At 50.2% G+C, this 19,758-nt stretch overlaps 1 protein-coding gene across 4 annotated transcripts in view; it reads left to right on the top strand.

The window, feature by feature from the left end:
* Nucleotides 1-19,758, top strand: part of SLC44A2 (solute carrier family 44 member 2) — a 28,329-nt gene that overhangs the window by 4,558 nt on the left and 4,013 nt on the right. For 2 of the 4 annotated variants that reach the window (XM_036847619.1, XM_036847616.1), the window contains exons 1-19: nt 9,001-9,213; nt 9,683-9,731; nt 13,170-13,243; nt 13,367-13,451; nt 14,035-14,119; nt 14,317-14,427; nt 14,507-14,567; nt 14,655-14,778; nt 14,898-14,981; nt 15,075-15,187; nt 16,792-16,923; nt 17,015-17,114; nt 17,199-17,291; nt 17,469-17,553; nt 18,164-18,426; nt 18,512-18,606; nt 19,181-19,284; nt 19,390-19,463; nt 19,552-19,622. In XM_036847619.1, the coding sequence (XP_036703514.1) occupies nt 9,177-9,213; nt 9,683-9,731; nt 13,170-13,243; nt 13,367-13,451; nt 14,035-14,119; nt 14,317-14,427; nt 14,507-14,567; nt 14,655-14,778; nt 14,898-14,981; nt 15,075-15,187; nt 16,792-16,923; nt 17,015-17,114; nt 17,199-17,291; nt 17,469-17,553; nt 18,164-18,426; nt 18,512-18,606; nt 19,181-19,284; nt 19,390-19,463; nt 19,552-19,622 (1,840 nt within the window). In that variant the 5' untranslated portion in view covers nt 9,001-9,176. Of the gene's footprint in view, nt 1-9,000; nt 9,214-9,682; nt 9,732-13,169; nt 13,244-13,366; nt 13,452-14,034; nt 14,120-14,316; nt 14,428-14,506; nt 14,568-14,654; nt 14,779-14,897; nt 14,982-15,074; nt 15,188-16,791; nt 16,924-17,014; nt 17,115-17,198; nt 17,292-17,468; nt 17,554-18,163; nt 18,427-18,511; nt 18,607-19,180; nt 19,285-19,389; nt 19,464-19,551; nt 19,623-19,758 lie in introns of those variants that run through there. The other 2 variants (XM_036847620.1, XM_036847617.1) reach the window with 1 other exon arrangement.

Below are 19,758 nucleotides of genomic sequence, written 5' to 3'. Positions count from 1 at the left end.
AGGGAGAGGGATTTTTCTTAGTCCAAAGGCTTGTTCTGCCTGAAGTTGTTTTTTTGTTTTAATCTTGATAAGCATACAGGTTACTTAACATAAGCAAGTTCATTCATAACTTCCTTCAGCAAACATTTATTGTGCAGGTACCATGTGCCAGGTTCTGTCCTAGACCCTGGAGACCCAGCACTTGTCAAGCTGAAATTGTAGAAAGGAACCCAGACAAGATACTAAGATGAATGGAGAAAATTCTCACAATGTCAGAGAAGGTGCTCTGGAGAAAAGTTTAGCAGGAAGGAGGGATAGGAGTGATCTATAGGGCCTGGAAGCAGGGTTTAAAATTTCAAACAGGATCAGAGAAGGTCATCCTGAGGTGACCAGAGGAGTGAGAAAGGGAGCTGTATAGAATGTTTCAGGCAGTGGGCAAGGCATGTGCAAAGGCCCTGGGGCTGGAGCGTGTCTGGTGTGTTTGAGGAGCAGCCAAGAGGTGCGTGTGGCTGGAGTGGAGAGATCAAGGGGGTATAATGGGAGGAGGTGGGGGCAGAGTGTACAGGGCTTTGTGGATCGTGGGAGGACTTGGGCTTCTGTTCTTTTTTTTTTTTTTTTGGCCGTGCCACGTGGCTTACAGAATCTTAGTTCCCCAACCAGGGATTGAACCTGGGCAGTGAAAGCGTGGAGTCCTAACCACTGGACCACTGGACTGCCAGGGAATTCCCTGGGCTTCTGTGCTGAGAGAGGTGGGAGTCATTGAGTTCTGAGCAGAGGAGGGACCTAGCCTGACTCAGGGGTTCACAGGTACCCCCTGGCCTTTCTGGGGTGCAATGGCAGAAGCCAGGAAACCAGGCCAGAGGTGATAGCACTAGTCAAGGGACATGAATCGCCTTGTACCAAGGTGCTAAATAAATGAACACATCTACAAAAAAAGTTAAGCAGAGTTCTGATTCTCAGCCAGGTTCTGGAACCCAGGATTGGCTCCGTTCCAGTTCCAGCTCCATTCTTCTAGCTCTGTACTAGCAGAGACCTTTAGTATCCCTGAACCTTTCATATCTGTACCTTTTGCATATCTGAGCCTCAATTTCTCCATCCAGAAAACGGGGTTAATGACAGTATCAGCTCCCTCTCGGGGCTGCCTCAAGGGTTCAGTGAACTCATGTGGGTATAGCACTTAGCTCAGAGCTGGGTCTACAGTAAATGCCTAGTTAATCGGAGTTATTCACAGAGCACACAGTTCAAGAGCATGGTATAGATAGCCAACAAGGACATACTGTATAGCACAGGGAACTCTGCTCAATACTCTGTAATAACCTAAATGGGAAAAGAATTTGAAAAAGAATAGATATGTGTATATATATAATGGAATCACTCCGCTGTACATCTGAAACTAACACAACATTGTTAATCAGCTATACTCCAATATAAAATAAAAATTGAGGGAATTCCCTGGCACTCCAGTGGTTAGGACTCTGCGCTCTCACTGCCAAGGGAGGGCCTGGGTTCGATCCCTGGTCAGGGAACTAAGATCCCACAAGCCTCGCAGTGTGGCCAAAAAAAAAATTGAAAAAATTTTTGGAAAAAAAAAAAAAAGAGCATGGTGTCAGGACCAGAGTTCAAAATCTCAGCTCCTGCCGGCTGTGTGATTTCAGACAAGTCACAAAGCATCTCTGTGCCTCCATTTCTTCATTGTGCCATCTGCCCTCAGAGCCTCATTGAAAGGATAAAATGGATTCCTAGAAGGAAATATCTGCTTTGGTGCCCGGCATACAGTAGGTGCTCTGTCTTTGGTCCTATCATGGTGGCCAGTAGAATCACTTCTAGCTTTCCTACCCCAACCTTTTGTCAAAGGGGTTTTTCTGGGCAGCTGGGATGCGCATTACCCAGGCAGAGATTTCTGGGAAGGCAGTGGTGAGCTGGCCTGGCTGCATGGGCGAGGCCTTTGGCCATTGCAGGCCTTGGGGACTTGGCCTGTATCCAGAGCCCTCAGGCTGGGTAGCACTTGATGTCCTGGCACGAGCATCGTGACTGGGTAGCCTGTATCTGTTTCCTTATCTCCTACACCCACTGAACTGGGTGCGCTGGCCTTCGTACTCAGCAAGGCTGGGACCCAACGGCCGCCTCCCCTCCCCGATCCTGGTCTAACGGTCCAACTTTCCCATGCCTTCTCCCCCACCATTGTCACATCTTTAGCTCTGCCTCTCCCAGTATCTGCCCCCAAAAGGTCTGGGTTGGAGCCAGAGGGACCTTGGTTTGATTCAGAGCTCCATCCCTCACCAGCTATGTGGTCTGAGCACGTGGCCTCAGTTTGCCCCCTCTGTCAAATGGTACCGTGCTCCTGGGTAGCATTTCTTTTCTCTTATTTTTTGTTTTGTTTTGGCCGTGCCGTGGCTTGCGGGATTTTAGTTCCCTGACCAAGGATCAAACCCAAGCCCTCGGCAGTGAAAGCGAGTCCCAACCACTGGACCACCAGGGAATTCCCCTGGTTACCATTTCTTAAAGCCTTGTACCCCAGACCTGTGCTAAGTGCTTTTTGAGCACCAAGCCCTGGCAACAGCTACCAGTAAATGCAAGGATGAGTCCCATTCTCCACACAGGAAAACGTTAGCCTGGAGAGGGAAAGGGCTTGTCAATTTCCCCACCCACATTGCCGGGAATGAATGACATGCCTTTACCACTGCCGGTTGTTACAAGCAGAGCACATGAAACATGCTGGCACAGACTTGGGCTCAACACGTGTGGGTTCATGGCTTAGAGACCAGGGGGCAGCGAACTTCTGTAAAGGGCCAGAGAGTCAATATTTTCACATACAGTCTATGCCTGCTACTCGAGTCTGCCGTAGGCCACAGACAACATGAAAGCAAGCAGCCGTCAACAGTAAGAAAACAGGGGCTTCCCTGGTGGCGCAGCGGTTAAGAATCCGCCTGCTACTGCAGGGACATGGGTTCGAGCCCTGGTCTGGGAAGGTCCCACATGACGCGGAGCAGCTAAGCCTGTGCGCCACAGCTACTGAGCCTGCGCTCTAGAGCCCGTGAGCCACAACTATTGAGCCCTCGTGCCACAACTACTGAAACCCGCGTGCTTAGAGCCCGTGCTCTGCAACAGGGGAAGCCACCGCGATGAGAAGCACATGCACTGCAATGAAGAGTAGCCTCTGCTTGCCACAATTAGAGAAAGCCTGGGCACAGCAACGAAGACCCAATGCAGCCAAAAATAAATAAAATAAATTTATTTAAAAATAATATGAAAGCGAATGAGCATGGCTGTGTGCCAAGCAAACTTGATTTATAGCCACTGACATTTGAGTTTCACATGACAAAATAGTCTTCCTTTGATGTTTTTCAGCCACTTAATGGAAAGACCATTCCTAGTGCTGAGCCATATGAAAACATGGTGGATGGATTTGCCCCACAGGGGGACGGATGGTTTGTCAACCCCTGGCCTAATGGTTAAGACACCGTGGTAGGGACTTCCCTGGCGGTCCAGTGGTTAAGACTCCACCTTCCAGTGCAGGGGGTGTGGGTTCAATCCCTGGTCGGGGAGCTAATATCCCACATGCTTTGCGGCCAGAAAACCAAAACAGAAAACAAACAATATTGTAACAAGTTCAATAAAGACTTTAAAACTGGTCCATGTCAAAAGAAAAAAAAAATCTTAAAAAAAAAACACTGTGGTAGGCAGGATAATGGTTCCCCCAAAGACGTCCATGTCCTAATTCCTGGAACCTATGAATATGTTACCATACACGGCATAAGGCACTTTGCAGATGGGACTAAATTTAGGATCTTGAGATGGGGAGATTATTCTGGATTATCCAGGTGGCCCCAAGGACAAGGGTCCTTATAAAGAAAAGAGGGGGACTTCCCTGGCTGTCCAGTGGTTAAGTCTCTATGCTTCCACTGCAGGGTGCGTGGGTTCGATCCCTGGTCAGGGAACTAAGATCCTGCATGCTATGCGCTGTGGCCAAAAAGAAGAAGAAAAGAGGGAGGCAGGGGAGTCAGAGGAGGAGGTGTAGCAATGGAAGCGGATGTGGGCTTAATGAGAATGCTGGCTTTGAGGATGGAGGAGGAGGCCACGAGCCAAGGAATGAGGGGGGCTTCTAGAAGCTGGAATAGGCAAGGAAACACAGCTCCGCCAGCACCCTGATTTTAACCTAGTGAGATTCACTTTGGACATCTGATCTCTAGAACCATAAGATAATAAATTTGTGTTTTGAGCCACCAAGTTGGTGTTAATTACTTACAGCAGCCATAGAAAACACTAACTCAGGAGCTGGGTGGCCCAGCTCTGTTGCTCACCATCTTTGTAGCCACCAGCATGTGTTTCTCTCTGGGCCTCAGTTTCCGCATCTGTCAAATAGGGGTAATGATGGGATCAACCTCACAAAGTTGCTATAAGGGTGAGCTGAGGTAAACCGTGTAACGTTTTAGAAAAGTGCCTGGCACACAGTAAACGGGTCAGAAATATGGAGGCACTGGGGACATTCTACTGTTATTATTTTGCAGCATTTTTGCAAAGATTCAGCAAGTTTCCATCCTCAGGCTCAATTATCAAACCATTAGTATTTGCCTTGCCCCTCCCTCCGTCCCCACTTGGCTAATGTTAAAATGACAGCTAATGGAACCCATCAGATGACAGTACCATTGTTCCCTCTTATATTTCCTGAGCCACCCACAAGGCAACGCCCTGACCCAAGGCTACACCAGGTGCCTCTCTCTGCTTCTTTAGTTCCATCTTAAAGAGGGATAACTCAAGTTCACACAGCAAGGCCATAGCCCATCTGTCCCATCCACGGCCACCAATTTCCCTGAGAGCTGTCTGAGACTTCTCCATGTGTCTTCCCCTCCCCAGCCTGGCCTCGTCATGCTCCTGCTCAAACACCCTCAGTGGCTCCCACTCATTCATCAAAACTGGAGTAGGGACTGACCACTTGTTGCTAGGTGACTGGGGGGGCCACTTCCTCTCCGTGAGCCTCGGTTTCCTCCGCTGTAGAATTGATTGTTGTGTTTTGGCTGCACCGTGCGGCTTGTGGGATCTTAGATCCCCGACCAGGGATTGAACCTGGGCCCTCGGCAGTGAAAGCGCTGAGTCCTAACCACTGGACCGCCAGGGAATTCCCTAAAATGGGTTGTTGATAGGATCACCCGTATTGTAAAGAGCTCTGCGCCAGTGTCTGAAAGATATTCCTTGGTTCTTAACTGCTGGACTGCCAGGGAAGTCCCAGCCCCAGCTGTTCTTATCTGATGGTTCCCACTCTGCCAGTTTGGCTGACATAAGAAACTTCCGGCGCTCCTTTCTCTCTTCCCCCACCCACCTTACCCGTCTCACCTGCTATCAGATGGTAGAAATATGCTCTTGTGTTTTCCCATCCTACTTGTCATAGTTTTGAGTTTTATATAGTTGCATGATTAATCCATGTGGAATTTGTTTTGCTATGTGGTGGGAGTGGAGTTAACTTTATTTTCTTCCAAATGAGCAGTCAAGGCTACTGACTGATTTATCCTTTCCCTGCCAACTGGAAATTCCACATTTATCATGTATTCAATTCTTATATGTATAAAATTCAAAAATTAATTTTTTTAAATACGTGCACCCGGAAAACTCTAAGCTGCATTTTTATTTTCAGTTTTAGCTATATTATACATGGATTATGTATCGTGGTTATTCATTTAACAAACTCTGACTGAGTGCGTGTCTTGTGCCAGATGCTATGCTGGGCTCTGGGGGCAAAGTTATGAACAAAACAGACATAAATCCCTGCCCTTGTGCAGCAAACAGACATGGGGGCAGACAATAAATGTGTAAATGAGTCAGAAACAAAATAAAATAGGGTAACAGGAGAGAAGGGGGAAAGGGTGCTGTTTTATTTATTTTTTTTAAAAATTTATTTACTTTATTTATTTTTATTTTTGCCTGCATTGGGTCTTCGTTGCTGTGCGCAGGCTTTCTTGCGTTGAGCGAGGGCTACTCTTTGTTGCGGTGCGCGGGCTTCTCATTGTGGTGGCTTCTCTTGTTGCCAAGCACGGGCTCCAGGCTCGCGGGCTCGGTAGTTGTAGCGCACGGGCTTAGTTGCTCCGCGGCATGTGGGATCTTCCCTGACCAGGGCTCGAACCCGTGTCCCCTGCATTGGCAGGAGGATTCTTAACCCCTTCCTCACCAGGGAAGCCCCAAGGGTGCTGTTTTAGACAGGATGGTCAGAGAAAGCCTCTCTGAGGAGGTGATGTTTGAGCTTGAAGGAGGTGGAGCCAAACGGCTGTCTCAGGGAAGAGCTTTCTGGGGAGAGGGAACAGCCAGAGCAAAGGTCCTGAGGTGAGACTGTGCCTGGTGAGTTATAGTCTAATCAGGGGGGGACATGGGCTGGTGGTGGCCTGGGTGAGGGCAAGTCCACCATCCTCCTGGGCAACAGATGCCCATTGAAGGAGACCCAGCCCAACCTCCCCTGATTTTTTTTGCTGGAATATTTTGAGGGTTGAAATTCAAAAAGGAAAAAAATATAAATACATCATTCTTTTCTCAAAAAATTTAAAAATTTTTCCACGTTAAAACGGTTGCTATACTAGTGTTTGTCTCCTATTTAGAAGTAGACGGTTAGGTGGCAAATAGAATTTCATGACATTTTATGAAGCCCTCATGGTCAAAACCTTTAATAAATGTGAAAAAGTTTAAAAAGCAGTGTACAGTGTAACCAGTATAACCTACAGTATAACCAGGGTGCCAGTGAGGCTGGAACGGAGCAAGGAAAGGGGAGAGTGGGAGGGGGTGAAGGCAGGGAAGAGGGGACAGGGCAGAGCAGGCAGGGCCTTGTGGGAATGGTGAGGAGTTGGGCTTTTCCTCAGAGTGAGATGGGAGCCATAGAGGGTTCAGGGCAGAGGAGGGAGTGCCCTGACTCGGGTGTTCAAAGGCTCCTCTGGCCCCTGTGGGGGAATGGACAGTGGGGGACAAGTGTAGGAGCTGAGAGACCAGGGTGGAGGCACCTGCACTGTCCAGGCAGGAGACGACAGCCGTGTGACAAGGGTGGGAGCCAAACAGGGGGTGAGGGTGGTTGGATCCTGAATAGATTCTGAAGGCAAAACTGATGTGAAGCAAAGAGAGAGGTGTCCCAGGTTTCCAGCCTGAGCACTCAAGAGGACAGAGCAGCTTGGGGGACAATGGGGGCTCGATGTGGTCATGCTGAGTGGGAGGTGCCCATGAGACCCCCATGTAGGGTGCTGGGGGGCAGGTGTCACAGGGTCATGCTGCTCAGGAGTGAGGCCCTCCCCAGGGACCCCTGGGTCCCTCCCCAGGGACCCATATTTGAGCATCATCAGGGTGGAGCTGGTGGCTGAAGGCCGGAGTTTGCAAGAGTGTCCCCCGGGGACCTAGCGTATCTGGGAAGAGAGAGGCTGTGGCCTGGGCACTGCTTGCACTGGGCGGGGTGGGACCAGCCGGCCTTTGGGCTGGCAGGGACCGTGGCAACCACAGGGCTACTTTGGGAGGCCTGGTCACCCAAGGGCATGGCTTGGAGCCTTGGGCCTCGCCTGTTTGCTGAAGCCTGTGGGCCAGGGGGCAGGTGGGGCCTCCACAGCTAGAAGCCACTGGGGGGGGTGGTGTGACATTTCTCTAGGGACAAGCTGAGTTGGTGACCAGAGTCCCGTCAGGGGGTGCCTGACTCTGAAGCAACAGGTACGATTATTGAGCACCAACTGTTCTCTTATAACCCCATGCTGGCTGTATGCTCCACACTGGATAGCTCTTCCTGCTGACTACACCCTGACGCCGACTGTATCATGCCACATCACCTGTAGAGCTGGTTGTACTATGACGTATACAACTGGCCCCAAGGGCTGTTGGGAGATGCAGTGTGAACAGGCACATGATCAAGAGAGTATACAGCTGGCGCAGGGGTGGATGGTTGGTGTAGGGGGTGTAGCCAGCTGACTGGGAATGCTATGCTGACTGTGTACCCTCCCACCAGCTGTACAACTCCCCGCTGACTGTATGCCTCCCACCAGCTGTATACCGCTACCCCTACTGTACACCCCAAACTGATTAAACACCCCAAATTGTATACCTCCATGTGGGCTGTATACCCCATGCTGGCAGTACCCCCATACCTACTGTATACGTCCACATCCGCTGAGTATTCCTACACTGACAATATACTACATCCATGCCAACTGTATACTTCTTGGTATCCCATGCCTGGTCTTTGGCTGGTTTTGGTTTTATGCTTTAGACCCATTTCACAGTTGAGGAAGCTGAGGCTCAGAGAAGGCAAGGCCCTGGCCTGAGTATCCTCAGGCTCAGATGGGGCAGGAACATTCAAATCCAGGGCCACCCGGTAGGATATCAGCTCCACAAGAGCAGACCCACAAGACTGGGTCTCTCACATGCCACTGTACCCAACAGACGCTCAATAAATACGTGTTCTTCAAAGCAGTGGCTTCAGGATTATCGACTGTGAGAGTGTGCAAGGGTGGTGAGCTGAGGTGTGTAGCCTTGGGGGCCACAAAGGGACCAGCTGGGGGCAATGCCAGGAAGGGATGTGGCACTGGGGGCTGTCAGTCCTAATTTGGCAGTTTTCAAGAGACAAGGATGTGGATTTTTATATGGACTGTCCCAATATTTAACTGTTGGCATTTACTTTTTAAAAAAATGCATCCACAGGTTGGAGAGTTTTCAGCCCAAATACTCTGTCATTGGTTGTTCGGGTTAAGCCATCTGCCCGTTTTGCTGTGCCTGGCTAGACACTGACCTCCCTATGCCTCAGTTTCCATACCTGGAGAATGGGACAATTATTAGGCGCTTTCCAGGGTTGAGAGATGTTCTAGGGCGGTGTCGCCTGGCTGGGGGCAGGGGGCTAGCCCAGGCCACAGGGTGAAGCCACAGAGTTCCCCGGGTGGGGGCTGGGCGGGGGGGGGGTGCGGAGAGGGCTAAATCGGGCGGCGGGTGAGTGACGGGAGCAGCTGCCGCCCCGCCCGGCCCTCTCCTCCCTCCCTCTCTCCCTCCCTCCGTTCCGTGGTCCAGTCCGTCCGAGGCAGCCGCTCTGCTAGGGCCGGTCTGACCGGTTTGGGCCGCCCCGCCTGACTCTGCTGGGAGGAGCCGCCGTCAGTCGGTCCCTCGGTCCCTCCCTCGGGACTCCCGTGCGTCCGGACCCGAGGGCTGAGAGGGAGCGCGATCCGGCAGGCGCTCGTCGGGGCAGGGCGCCCGCAGGGATGGGGGGCGAGCGGCAGCATTACTACGGGAAGCACGGTAGGCAGCGCCCCGCTCCCGCGCCCGGGCCTGGCAACTTGGAGGGGGAGGGGGCAGCGGGAGGACCTGGGGTGGGAGGACGAGGGGGGAGCGGAATTGCAGATTTCAGCCTGTATCCCCCACCCCCCATCGTCACCTGGCAACACCCTTCACCCCAACGCCCGCCCGGAGGTCCCTCCAAACTCCTTCATCCGAAGGGTCTGTCCTCGCAGCCTCCCCAGGACTCCTGTGAGAACCATCTCCAGATCCCACCTTGGACTCTCCCCTCTCCACCGGGCTCGCTGGTAGCCCTTTTTCCAGCCCCCTCCCAGTGAGTGGTCGCCAGGTGATAAATCGGGCTGTTCACAGAAAATCCGCAGGATCTCTGAATCTTACTTCTCCGTGGCCAAGACACCCCTAGGAACATCTGGGGAAGGGTGGTCTGCCAGCCCCATCTTGGATCACTCAGCTCAATCTTGCTGAATTTCAGGAACACCACAGAAGTATGACCCCACCTTCAAAGGACCCATTTACAACAGGTAAGCCGTCTGGGTTCCTGAGAGGGGAGGGGTCTCTACTAACACTGCCTCCACCCCTGTTTCTTTACACACCTCCACATTTGTACTCCAACAACCTGGTGATAAATATTTGCAACTTAACGATAAAAGAACTTAAAAGATAAAAGAATGATAAAAGAACGATAAAGGAATTTCCTTAATATACAAAGTCTTTACAAATGAATTTTAAAAATTCAGGCGAAAGACTGGAACAGATCATTTATAGAACAAGAAATACTGTAAACAGTGGAGTTATGGAGAAATGCTCAAACTCACTGGAAAGTAAAGGAATGTAATTTAAAACAGTAACCAAATAGAATTTCCCCATCACAGATTGGCAGAGGCTAAAAAGATTGACACACTAGGGTATACAGAAGTAGAAATATAATGTTGTACACATGAAACTTACATAATGTTATAAATCAATGTTACCTCAATTTAAAAAAAGATTGACACATTCTGCTCTGAAACTAATTGATAGTATTTTTTGGAGGGAATTTGGAAATATGACTTTTTCTTTTTTTTTGATGTACGGCTTTGTTCCAGAGATTAAAATTCTATGAAAACAATTCTCTCAGTACACCTTGCATAGATGGGCAAAATTGTATGATACTGCTGCCTTTTTGAAAATGGCAAAAACCAACAATATGAGTTGCATCTCTTGGAACTAGTTAGATACATTACAGTGCATCCTTAGGTTATTTTATTACACAGCTGTTAAAATGTGCAAGAGCCTTTCTAAATAGTCACTTGGATCCCTCTCAATATATTAGTAAAAAAAACAAGACACAAACAGTGGGTGTATCATAATCATACTTGAGTTAACCAAAAAAAGTTTTTTTTGAAAACATTTGTACCAGTGAATAAAGAACTCACTAGAGGGCTTCCCTGGTGGCGCCTTGGTTGAGAATCTGCCTGCTAATGCAGGGGACACGGGTTCAAGCCCTGGTCTGGGAAGATCCCACATGCCGCGGAGCAACTAGGCCCGTGAGCCACAACTACTGAGCCTGCGCGTCTGGAGCCTGTGCTCCGCAACAAGAGAGGCCGCGATAGTGAGAGGCCTGCACACCGCGATGAAGAGTGGCCCCCGCTTGCCGCAACTAGAGAAAGCCCTCGCACAGAAATGAAGACCCAACACAGTCAAAAATAAATAAAAATTAAAAAAAAATAAAAAGAACTCACTAGAAATCATTAACACAGGTTACTCCTGGAGAGGAGGGTTATGTGGGAGACAGTTATTGGTTATGTACATTCCTGTATGGTTTAAATTTTATCATGTTCGTATTTAATCTTATGATAATAACAATAGTTTAATTTTTTCTTTTTAGTAAGTGCTAACATGGTGAAACTTATCGGTTTTTGTTTTCATTTTTTCTTCCAGTTTTATTGAGATATAATTGATATACAGTACTGAATAAGTTTAAGGTCCACAGCATAATGATTTTTTAATTTTTAAAATTTTTAAAAAATTTTTGGCTGCGTTGGGTCTTTGTTGCTGCGCGCGGACTTTCTCTAGTTCCCTCGAGTGGGGGCCACTCTTCATTGCGGTGCGCGGGCTTCTCATTGCGAGGGCTTCTCTTGTGGAGCACGGGCTCTAGGCGCGCAGGCTTCAGTAATTGTGGCATGTGGGCTCAGTAGTTGTGGCTCGCGGGCTCTAGAGCGCAGGCTCAGTAGTCGTGGCGCACGGGCTTACTTGCTCCGCAGCATGTGGGATCTTCCCAGATCAGGGCTTGAACCTGTGTCCCTGCATTGGCAGGCGGATTCTCAACCACTGCGCCACCAGGGAAGCCCCAGCATAATGATTTGATTTACATATATCATGAAATGATTACCACAAAAAGTTTAGTGAACATCCATGATCTCATATAGATATGAAAGAAAAGAAAAAGAAAAAAATAACTTCTCCTTGTGATGAGAACTCTTAAAATTTCCTCTCTTAACAACTTTCATATATATCATACAACATTATATTTACCATGTGTACATTACATCACTTATTTATCTTATCATTGGAAGTTTGTACCTTTTGAATACCTTCATCCAATGCCCCCTTCCACTCCCCAACTGCCACCTCTGGTAACCACAAATCTGATATCTTTTTCTATGAGTTAGTTTGTTTTTGAAGTATAATTGACCTACATCACTATGTTAGTTCTGGTGCACAGCATAGTGATTCAGTATTTCTATACATTACAAACTGATCACCACAAAATAGCTTCACTTTTAAAAAACATTAATATGCTATGCTGGTAAGGATGTAGGGAAATGGGCACTTAATCAAGAGAGCTGAACATTGCTGCAACCTGCTTTGAGGACAGTGTAGCATGAGGTATTAAAATTTATTTTTTTTAATAATAATAAAATAATAAAATTTATTTATTTTTTATTTTTTAGTTTTTTTTTATTGAGTTATAATTAATATACAATGTTATATTAGTTTCAGGTGTGCAACATAGTAATTTGATATTTTTATACATTATGAAATGATCACTGCAATCAGACCAGTTACCACCCATCACCATACAAAGTTGTTACAATATATTTTTTAAAAATATTTATTTATTTATTTATTTGGTTGTGCTGGGTCTTAGTTATGGCAGGTGGGCTCCTTAGTTGCAGCTCGTTGGCTCCTTAGTTGCAGCATGTGGGTTGTGGCTTCTTAGTTGTGGCTCCAGGGCTCCTTAGTTGTGGCATACAAACTCTTAGTTGTGGCATGCATGTGAGATCTAGTTTCCTGACCAGGGATCGAACCCGGGCCCCCTGTATTGGGAGCACGGAGTCTTATCCACTGTGCCACAAGGGAAGTCCCCAAAGTTGTTACAGTATTTTTGACTGTATTCCTTATGTGTATATTACATCCCCATGACTTATTTATTTTGTAGTTAGAAGTTTGTACCTCTTAATCCCCTCTACCTGTTTCGTCCATCCCCCACCCACCTCTAGTCTGACAACTGCCAGTTTGTTCTCTGCATCTATGAGTCTGTTTCTGTTTGTTTTGTTTGTTCATTTGTTTCATTTTTTAGATTCCACATATAAGTGAAAGCATACGTTATTTGTTTCTCTGTCTGACTTATTTCACGTTGCAGAATATCCTCCAGATCTATTCCATGCTGCTGCAAATGGCAGATTTCATCCTTTATGGGGGGCTGAGTAATATTCTACTGTATACATATACACCACATCTTTATCCATTGATCCATGGATGGGCACTTAGGTTGCTTCCATATCTTGGCTATTGTAAATAGTGCTGCAGTGAAAGGTATTAATATTTAAAATGCACGTGCCCTTCGGCACAGCATTGGTACCACTCAGGAACATGTGTCCAAATAACACATACCTATATGTGTGTACAAGGCAGGATGGGTCCATGATATCCAGGGCACCAGTACTCCCACCCTGACACGGTCTCTTGCTCCCCAGAGGCTGCACAGACGTCATTTGCTGTGTGTTCCTCCTCCTGGCCATTGTGGGCTATGTGGCTGTAGGCATCATAGGTGAGCAAAGGAGGGGATGGGATTGGGGTTCCAGGGTGGAAGGGCAAGCCACCGCCTCTGGGGCAGAAGTGGGGCTGGTGCTAAGGAATGGCAGCCCCTCAGCATCCCTGGATCCCTCCACAGCTTGGACTCATGGGGACCCTCGAAAAGTGATCTACCCCACTGATAGCCGAGGCGAGTTCTGCGGGCAGAAGGGCACGAAAAATGAGTGAGTCTGGCTCCTTGGGGCCTGCTGGGTCTGGAGAGGAGTGTGCGGGAGAGCTTCATGAGCACTGGGGAGAAGGTTCTAGGCTTTCCTCGCCTCCATCCATCCACTAGTCCAGTCAACAAGTATTTATAAAACTCCCGCCATCCCCAGCCTCTGTTCTAGGCCTTGGGGACATAGCACTAAATGAGACATTCAAAGTCTTGTCCTCTGGTAGCCCACATTTTAGGGGAGAGACAGAGAGGAGACAGTCCCGGATCTGATGTCCGCGGGTGATGAATAGTTGAGGTAAAAGAGCAAGTTCAATCCAAGCTGTGCCATTCCCTGGCTGTGTGACCTATGGCAAGTGTCTCAACCTCTCTGGGTCTCATTTTCCTTATCTCTGAAATGGGGATCATGACAGTCCCACTCTCATGGGGCTGTTGTGATGGTTAGATGAGCCAGCACATGTCCAGTGCTTAGAAGAGCACTTGGCATGGAGTTGCTGCTGCTGTGGTTATTATTGTTGTTGTTGTTTTCATTAAGATAGTCTATATAGGCTGATTGAGGAGTCTTGACAGTTTCCATCTCCCTTCCCCAACCCCAGGAACAAACCCTTCCTGTTTTATTTCAACATTGTGAAGTGTGCCAGCCCCCTGGTCCTGCTGGAATTCCAGTGTCCCACCCCCCAGGTAACTCGTCCCCTCCCCCCCTCTTTCCTGTCCCCCCCCTTCCACCATCAGGTCCTTTTCCCCCTGTAGTGGCAGCTTCTCTCCCAGCCCTTTCTCTCTCCCTGGTGAATAGGGGGAAGGGGGTGGGACCTCTGTCTTGAGAGGCGATCAGGTGTCTATCCGGACCCCACTCAACCCCTGCCTCCTGCCCCCCCAAGATCTGCGTGGAGAAATGTCCTGACCGTTACCTCACCTACCTGAACGCTCGCAGATCCCAGGACTTTGAGTACTACAAGAAGTTCTGTGTGCCTGGCTTCCAGAACAACAAGGTAAGCAGATAACTGCCCAGGCAGGGGCAGGTCGAGAGTGCTGGCCCGCAGGATTGACCCCCTCCCTGTCTCTTGGCAGGGTGTGGCCGAGGTCCTCCGAGATGGCGACTGCCCCGCCGTCCTCACCCCCAGCAAACCCCGTGAGTCTGGGGTCCCGTGAGCTTGGGAGGGGCGTGGGGAGGTTTCAGGGGCTCAGCCTGACTGGTCCTATCCCCCGCTCTGTGCAGTGGCCCGGCGGTGCTTCCCAGCCATCCACAGCCACAAGGGGGTCCTCATGGTGGGCAACGAGACAACCTATGAGGATGGGCATGGCTCTCGGAAAAACATCACAGAGCTGGTGGAAGGCGCCAAGTGAGGACCATGACCCACCATGCTGGCATCGCATTTTCCTGGGTGGGACAGGGCATCCCCTGGGGCTGGCCCAGTCAGGGAGCGGGGTCCGACCTAAAGCCTTGTCTGCCTTCCCCCAGGAAGGCCAATGGAGTCCTGGAGGCCCGGCAGCTGGCCATGCGGATATTTGAAGATTACACAGTCTCCTGGTACTGGATTATCATGTAAGTTGAGAGGGAAGGTAGCCCTCATTGGGCTGCCCTGTCTGAGACTGGCGAGGGGATGGGGTCCGCTCATGTACCCATTTTATCCCCCAGAGGCCTGGCCATCGCTATGGTATTGAGCCTCCTGTTCATTGTCCTGCTCCGCTTCTTGGCTGGCATTATGGTCTGGGTGATGATCGTCATGGTGATTTTGGTCCTAGGCTACGGTACGTCTCTCCCTCCCTGTGTCCTCCCCTCCCCACAGTCTGCAAAATGCCTATGCCCTTTGAGCTGTCATTGGCCCATCAAGAATCTTCTCTTGAGGAAAGTCCCTGGTGGTCCAGTGGTTAGGACTTGGCGCTTCCACTGATGGGGCCTGGGTCTGATCCCTGGTTGGAGAACTAAGATCCTCCAAGCCCTGTGGCACAGCCGAAAAAAAAAACAAAACAAAACTTCTCCTGAGCCATCAGACATCCTCCATCTTTTATCTGGAATATTTGTGAAGATATTCATCTCAACATTGTTTATGAGAGCAGATACTTGGAAACAACCATTAAATCATAATCTTCCCAAGCAGGACTGGATCTGTATTTCATCAACAGCAAATTCATTCTAAAGTATACCATTTTGCACAGTGGTTAAGGCCACATGCTCTGGCACCAGAAAGCCCAGGGTTCAAATGCTGGCTCTGCCAATTCCTTGCTCTGTGACCTTGGGCAAGTGACTCAACCTCCCCATGCCTCAATTTCCTTCTCTATAAATTGGGGATAATTAGTATTTATTAGTTATGAGATTTAATGAGAAGAAGACAGTCTGCGGATGAGATGCGGGAGGGCCTGAGGCCTGTGGAACTCAGAGGCAGTGCTCGGAAGCCAGTGCTTCATGTTCTGTTTATTCATTTAAACTTTCCAGGAGGAAAGATGCTGGATGTGCAACCTACACTGGAGACACAGATGTTAAAATATTCATTTAAAAAAAATTTTTTTTTTTTATTTTGGCCATGCCGCGCAGCACGCGGGATCTTAGTTCCCTGACCAGGGATTGAACCCATGCCTCCTGCAGTGGAAGTGTGGAATCCTAACCAGTGGACTGCCAGGGAATTCCCAAAATATTCATTAATAGTGGTTTCTAGCTGGGTGCTGGCAGTTTTGGTGACTAGCTTTTTGTACTTTATCTGTACTCTATAACTTTCTTCTACCAGAGCTAAGGGGAATGGTGAAAATCCCTAATGCTACCCCACTGTATGTTAGCACCCGTGTCCTGCCTCCCCACCCATGAATCATTGTTACAAGATGGCAGAGGGGTCAGGAAAGCGTCAGGCCACACAGCATCCTGGCATCTATTCACTCATTCATTCATCCGTCATGTACTGAATGACTACTATGTTCTGGGCAGTCTTCTAGGTCCTGGGCTTACAGCAGTGAATAAAACATGACAGATCCTTACTTTTGTGGACCTTATATTCCAGAGGGTATGGGCAAGATGGGCAAGAAACAAACCAGAAAACCTCTGGGATGTCAAAGCTGTGAAGGGGGATAAGAAATTGGAATGTAAGAGGGTATGATTCTAAATGGGGGAAGAGATCCCAGAAGGTCTCATGAGAAGGTGACATTTGAGCAGGGACGAGAAGATGTGATGATCCAGTTGGGGAGAGACTGAACCAGGCAGCAGGAACAGCAAGTAAAGGCCCTGAGGCAGCAGCAAGCGATGGCAGCCCCTCTCAGCCTTGGTTTTTGTTTCTGTTACATGGGTGTGGTTGTACATGCTTTGTAATGTTGGGGGAGCCGTCGGAGGGCTGAGGTCAGTCGTAGCACGGTGGTTCCCCACGCAGGAATATTTCATTGCTACATGGAGTACGCTCGACTGCGTGGCGAGGCCGGCTCTGACATCTCCCTGGTGGACCTTGGCTTCCATACGGACCTCCGCGTGTACCTGCACTTGCGGCAGACCTGGATGGCCTTCAGTGAGTCCCAGCTCCCCATTCAGTGAGGCCTGGGTGGGAGTGGGGAGCCCAGGCAGGTGGCGGACTTGATCACTCTCTGTCCCCCCCGCAGTGATCATTCTGAGCGTCCTCGAGGTTATTATCATCTTACTGCTCATCTTTCTGCGGAAGAGAATTCTCATCGCCATTGCACTCATTAAAGAAGCCAGCAGGTGGGTGCCGGGGTGCCAGGGGGTCAGGCTGGGGTGGTCCCAGGGCTGCTCGGGCCTTGATGTCTGTGTTTCTACTCCTCCCAGGGCTGTGGGATACGTGATGTGCTCCTTGCTGTACCCACTGGTCACCTTCTTCCTGCTGTGCCTTTGCATCGCCTACTGGGCTAGCACTGCTATGTATCCACCATCAGACCCTGATCTCTGACCCCGGGGCTGGGGGCTAAGTGCCACACTTGCCTGGAGGTGACCTACATCTTGGGGGCAAAGCCTGAACCTGGTGTGGGAATGGATTCTTTTCCACATGCCCCTGTGGGTCCCTAATCCCAGACGTTGGGTTCCTTAATGAGCCTCTAGCTTTCTGTCCACTTCCAACGAAGCTGTCTATAAGATCTTCAATGACACCGCTTGCTCAGTTGCTGGAAAAACCTGCAACCCTGAGGTGGGTGTCCGGAAGTTGGGGGGTGGCTATTTCCCTAGCAGCCCACAGTCGATCTGAAGGCCTCTCATCCCCACTTGGGGACCATTCAGCAAACATGTGGTGCCTGCTGTATGTCCTGTGCCAGATGTGGGTGGCATGGAGAGGAAGAGATCCAGCCTGGCACCTACTCCCCCCACCCCCTAAGTGCTGATCTACCCACCTCCCCCTCCGCCTTGACTTCATTTCCTGCCCCGACACCCCTCTCTTAACCCAGTGACGGTCAGTCCTTCCTTTAGAGCCCCGTCCTTGCCTTTCACAAGCCCCTAACCTGCCTTCTGTGGTCCTCATACTGATCTCTGCCACTTGTGATCTGTCCACATGGCCACTCCATTGATCCCCAAGAGAGCTTATCCTGCCTCTCTGACACCCATTGGGATGATGATCCCTAATCTTGTTTCTAGAAGCCCTTTTGAAAACCCCTATCCTAAACCCCCAATTCCTTGACTTAACTCTGTTCCCCGTGACTCCTGTCCCATCTCGTGGTCTACCTGACAGGTCTGACCTGATGCCCAGAGCCCACTCTGAACCCCTAGCCCCTATGATGTGACCAGGTTCTGCATCCCTCCCGCAGACCTTCCCCTCCTCCAATGAATCCCGCCTGTGCCCTGGAGCCCACTGCCAGTTCGCCTTCTACGGTGGTGAGTCGACTTACCACCGGGCCCTGCTGGGCCTGCAGATCTTCAATGCCTTCATGTTCTTCTGGCTGGCCAACTTCGTGCTGGCGCTGGGCCAGGTCACGCTAGCTGGGGCCTTCGCCTCCTACTACTGGGCCCTGAACAAGCCGGATAACCTGCCTGCCTTCCCGCTCTTCTCTGCCTTCGGCCGGGCGCTCAGGTGGGGCCCCCGGTGGGCTGGGGGTAGGGGTGAGATGGAGTGGAAGAGGCCTGGCTGGACCACTGACCACTCCCTCGGCCCAAAGGTATCACACAGGCTCTCTGGCCTTCGGCTCCCTCATTCTGGCCATCGTGCAGATCATCCGAGTGATACTCGAGTACTTGGATCAGCGCCTGAAAGGTATGGCCCACAGAGGGTTGGCAGTAACTCCCGAGGTTGGGGGGGGGGTGCTAAGGGGCAGGTTAGGATTGGTTCCTGTGGGGGGGTGGGGCTAAGGTGGTGGGACAGAGATTGGTTTCTGCCTATGGTGGGGAAAGGGTGGGGCTGAGGGTCTTGAGTGATTGGTTCCTGTGATGGAGGGGGTGGCTGAAAGAGCCCACTGGGTGTTCTTACTGCTGAGGGGGCGGGAACGAGAGGCCTGGGCCACCATTGGTTCCTGACGAGAGGGTTGGGCTGGGATTGGTTGTACTTCGGGGTGGAGCCAAGGAGGCATCAAGGATTGGCTTCTGCCCTGGAGGCGGGGCCAGGATAGCAGTGTGGGTTGTCACTGCTTCTTGTCTTGGAGGCTGGGCTGAACGCCCGTTTTATGGGGTGGGCCTGAGGTCCTGGATCAAGTCTCCTCTCCCCATCTCTTTGAGAAGGTGGGCTCTAAGGGTCCTGGACTATGGCAAGTGTGTGTAACAAGGAGGTAGGGGGCTCCTACCAGGCCGAGTGGGGTCTCCTCTCACCTCTGCATCTCTCCCTCATCTACCAGCTGCAGAGAACAAGTTTGCAAAGTTCCTCATGACCTGTCTCAAATGTTGCTTCTGGTGCCTGGAGAAATTCATCAGATTCCTCAACAGGAATGCCTACATCATGGTGAGTAAGCCTGGGACCAAGCAGTAACCCACCAGCTCCTGCTGGGTGGAGGAGCCCTCATTCCCCACCCACTGGGCCTGATCCATCCCTCCCACCTCCCTCCAGATTGCCATCTACGGCACCAACTTCTGCACCTCAGCCAGAAACGCCTTCTTCCTGCTCATGAGAAACATCATCAGGTCAGGGAAAACACCGTCCTCTGGCCACCTCCCTCTTCCCCCAGGCCCTGAGCCAGCATTCACGCCTGTTTACTACTGTCCCCTGCAGGGTGGCTGTCCTGGACAAAGTTACTGACTTCCTCTTCCTGTTGGGCAAACTTCTGATCGTGGGTAGTGTGGGTGAGTGCTGCTCACCGAGCCTGTCCAGCTGCGGGAGCCTGTTGGGGGCCACTTGTGAGCTGCTGTCGGGCCCCCACGTCTTCTCTGATAACTGTCTTCTTCTCTGGGGTCTTCTTGAGGGGGGCTATTTCCTTTA

This window comes from Balaenoptera musculus, chromosome 3 (genome assembly GCF_009873245.2).
Source record: "Balaenoptera musculus isolate JJ_BM4_2016_0621 chromosome 3, mBalMus1.pri.v3, whole genome shotgun sequence".
In the NCBI taxonomy this organism is placed as follows: Eukaryota; Metazoa; Chordata; class Mammalia; order Artiodactyla; family Balaenopteridae; genus Balaenoptera; species Balaenoptera musculus.
This window is presented reverse-complemented; position numbering and strand designations above follow the sequence as displayed.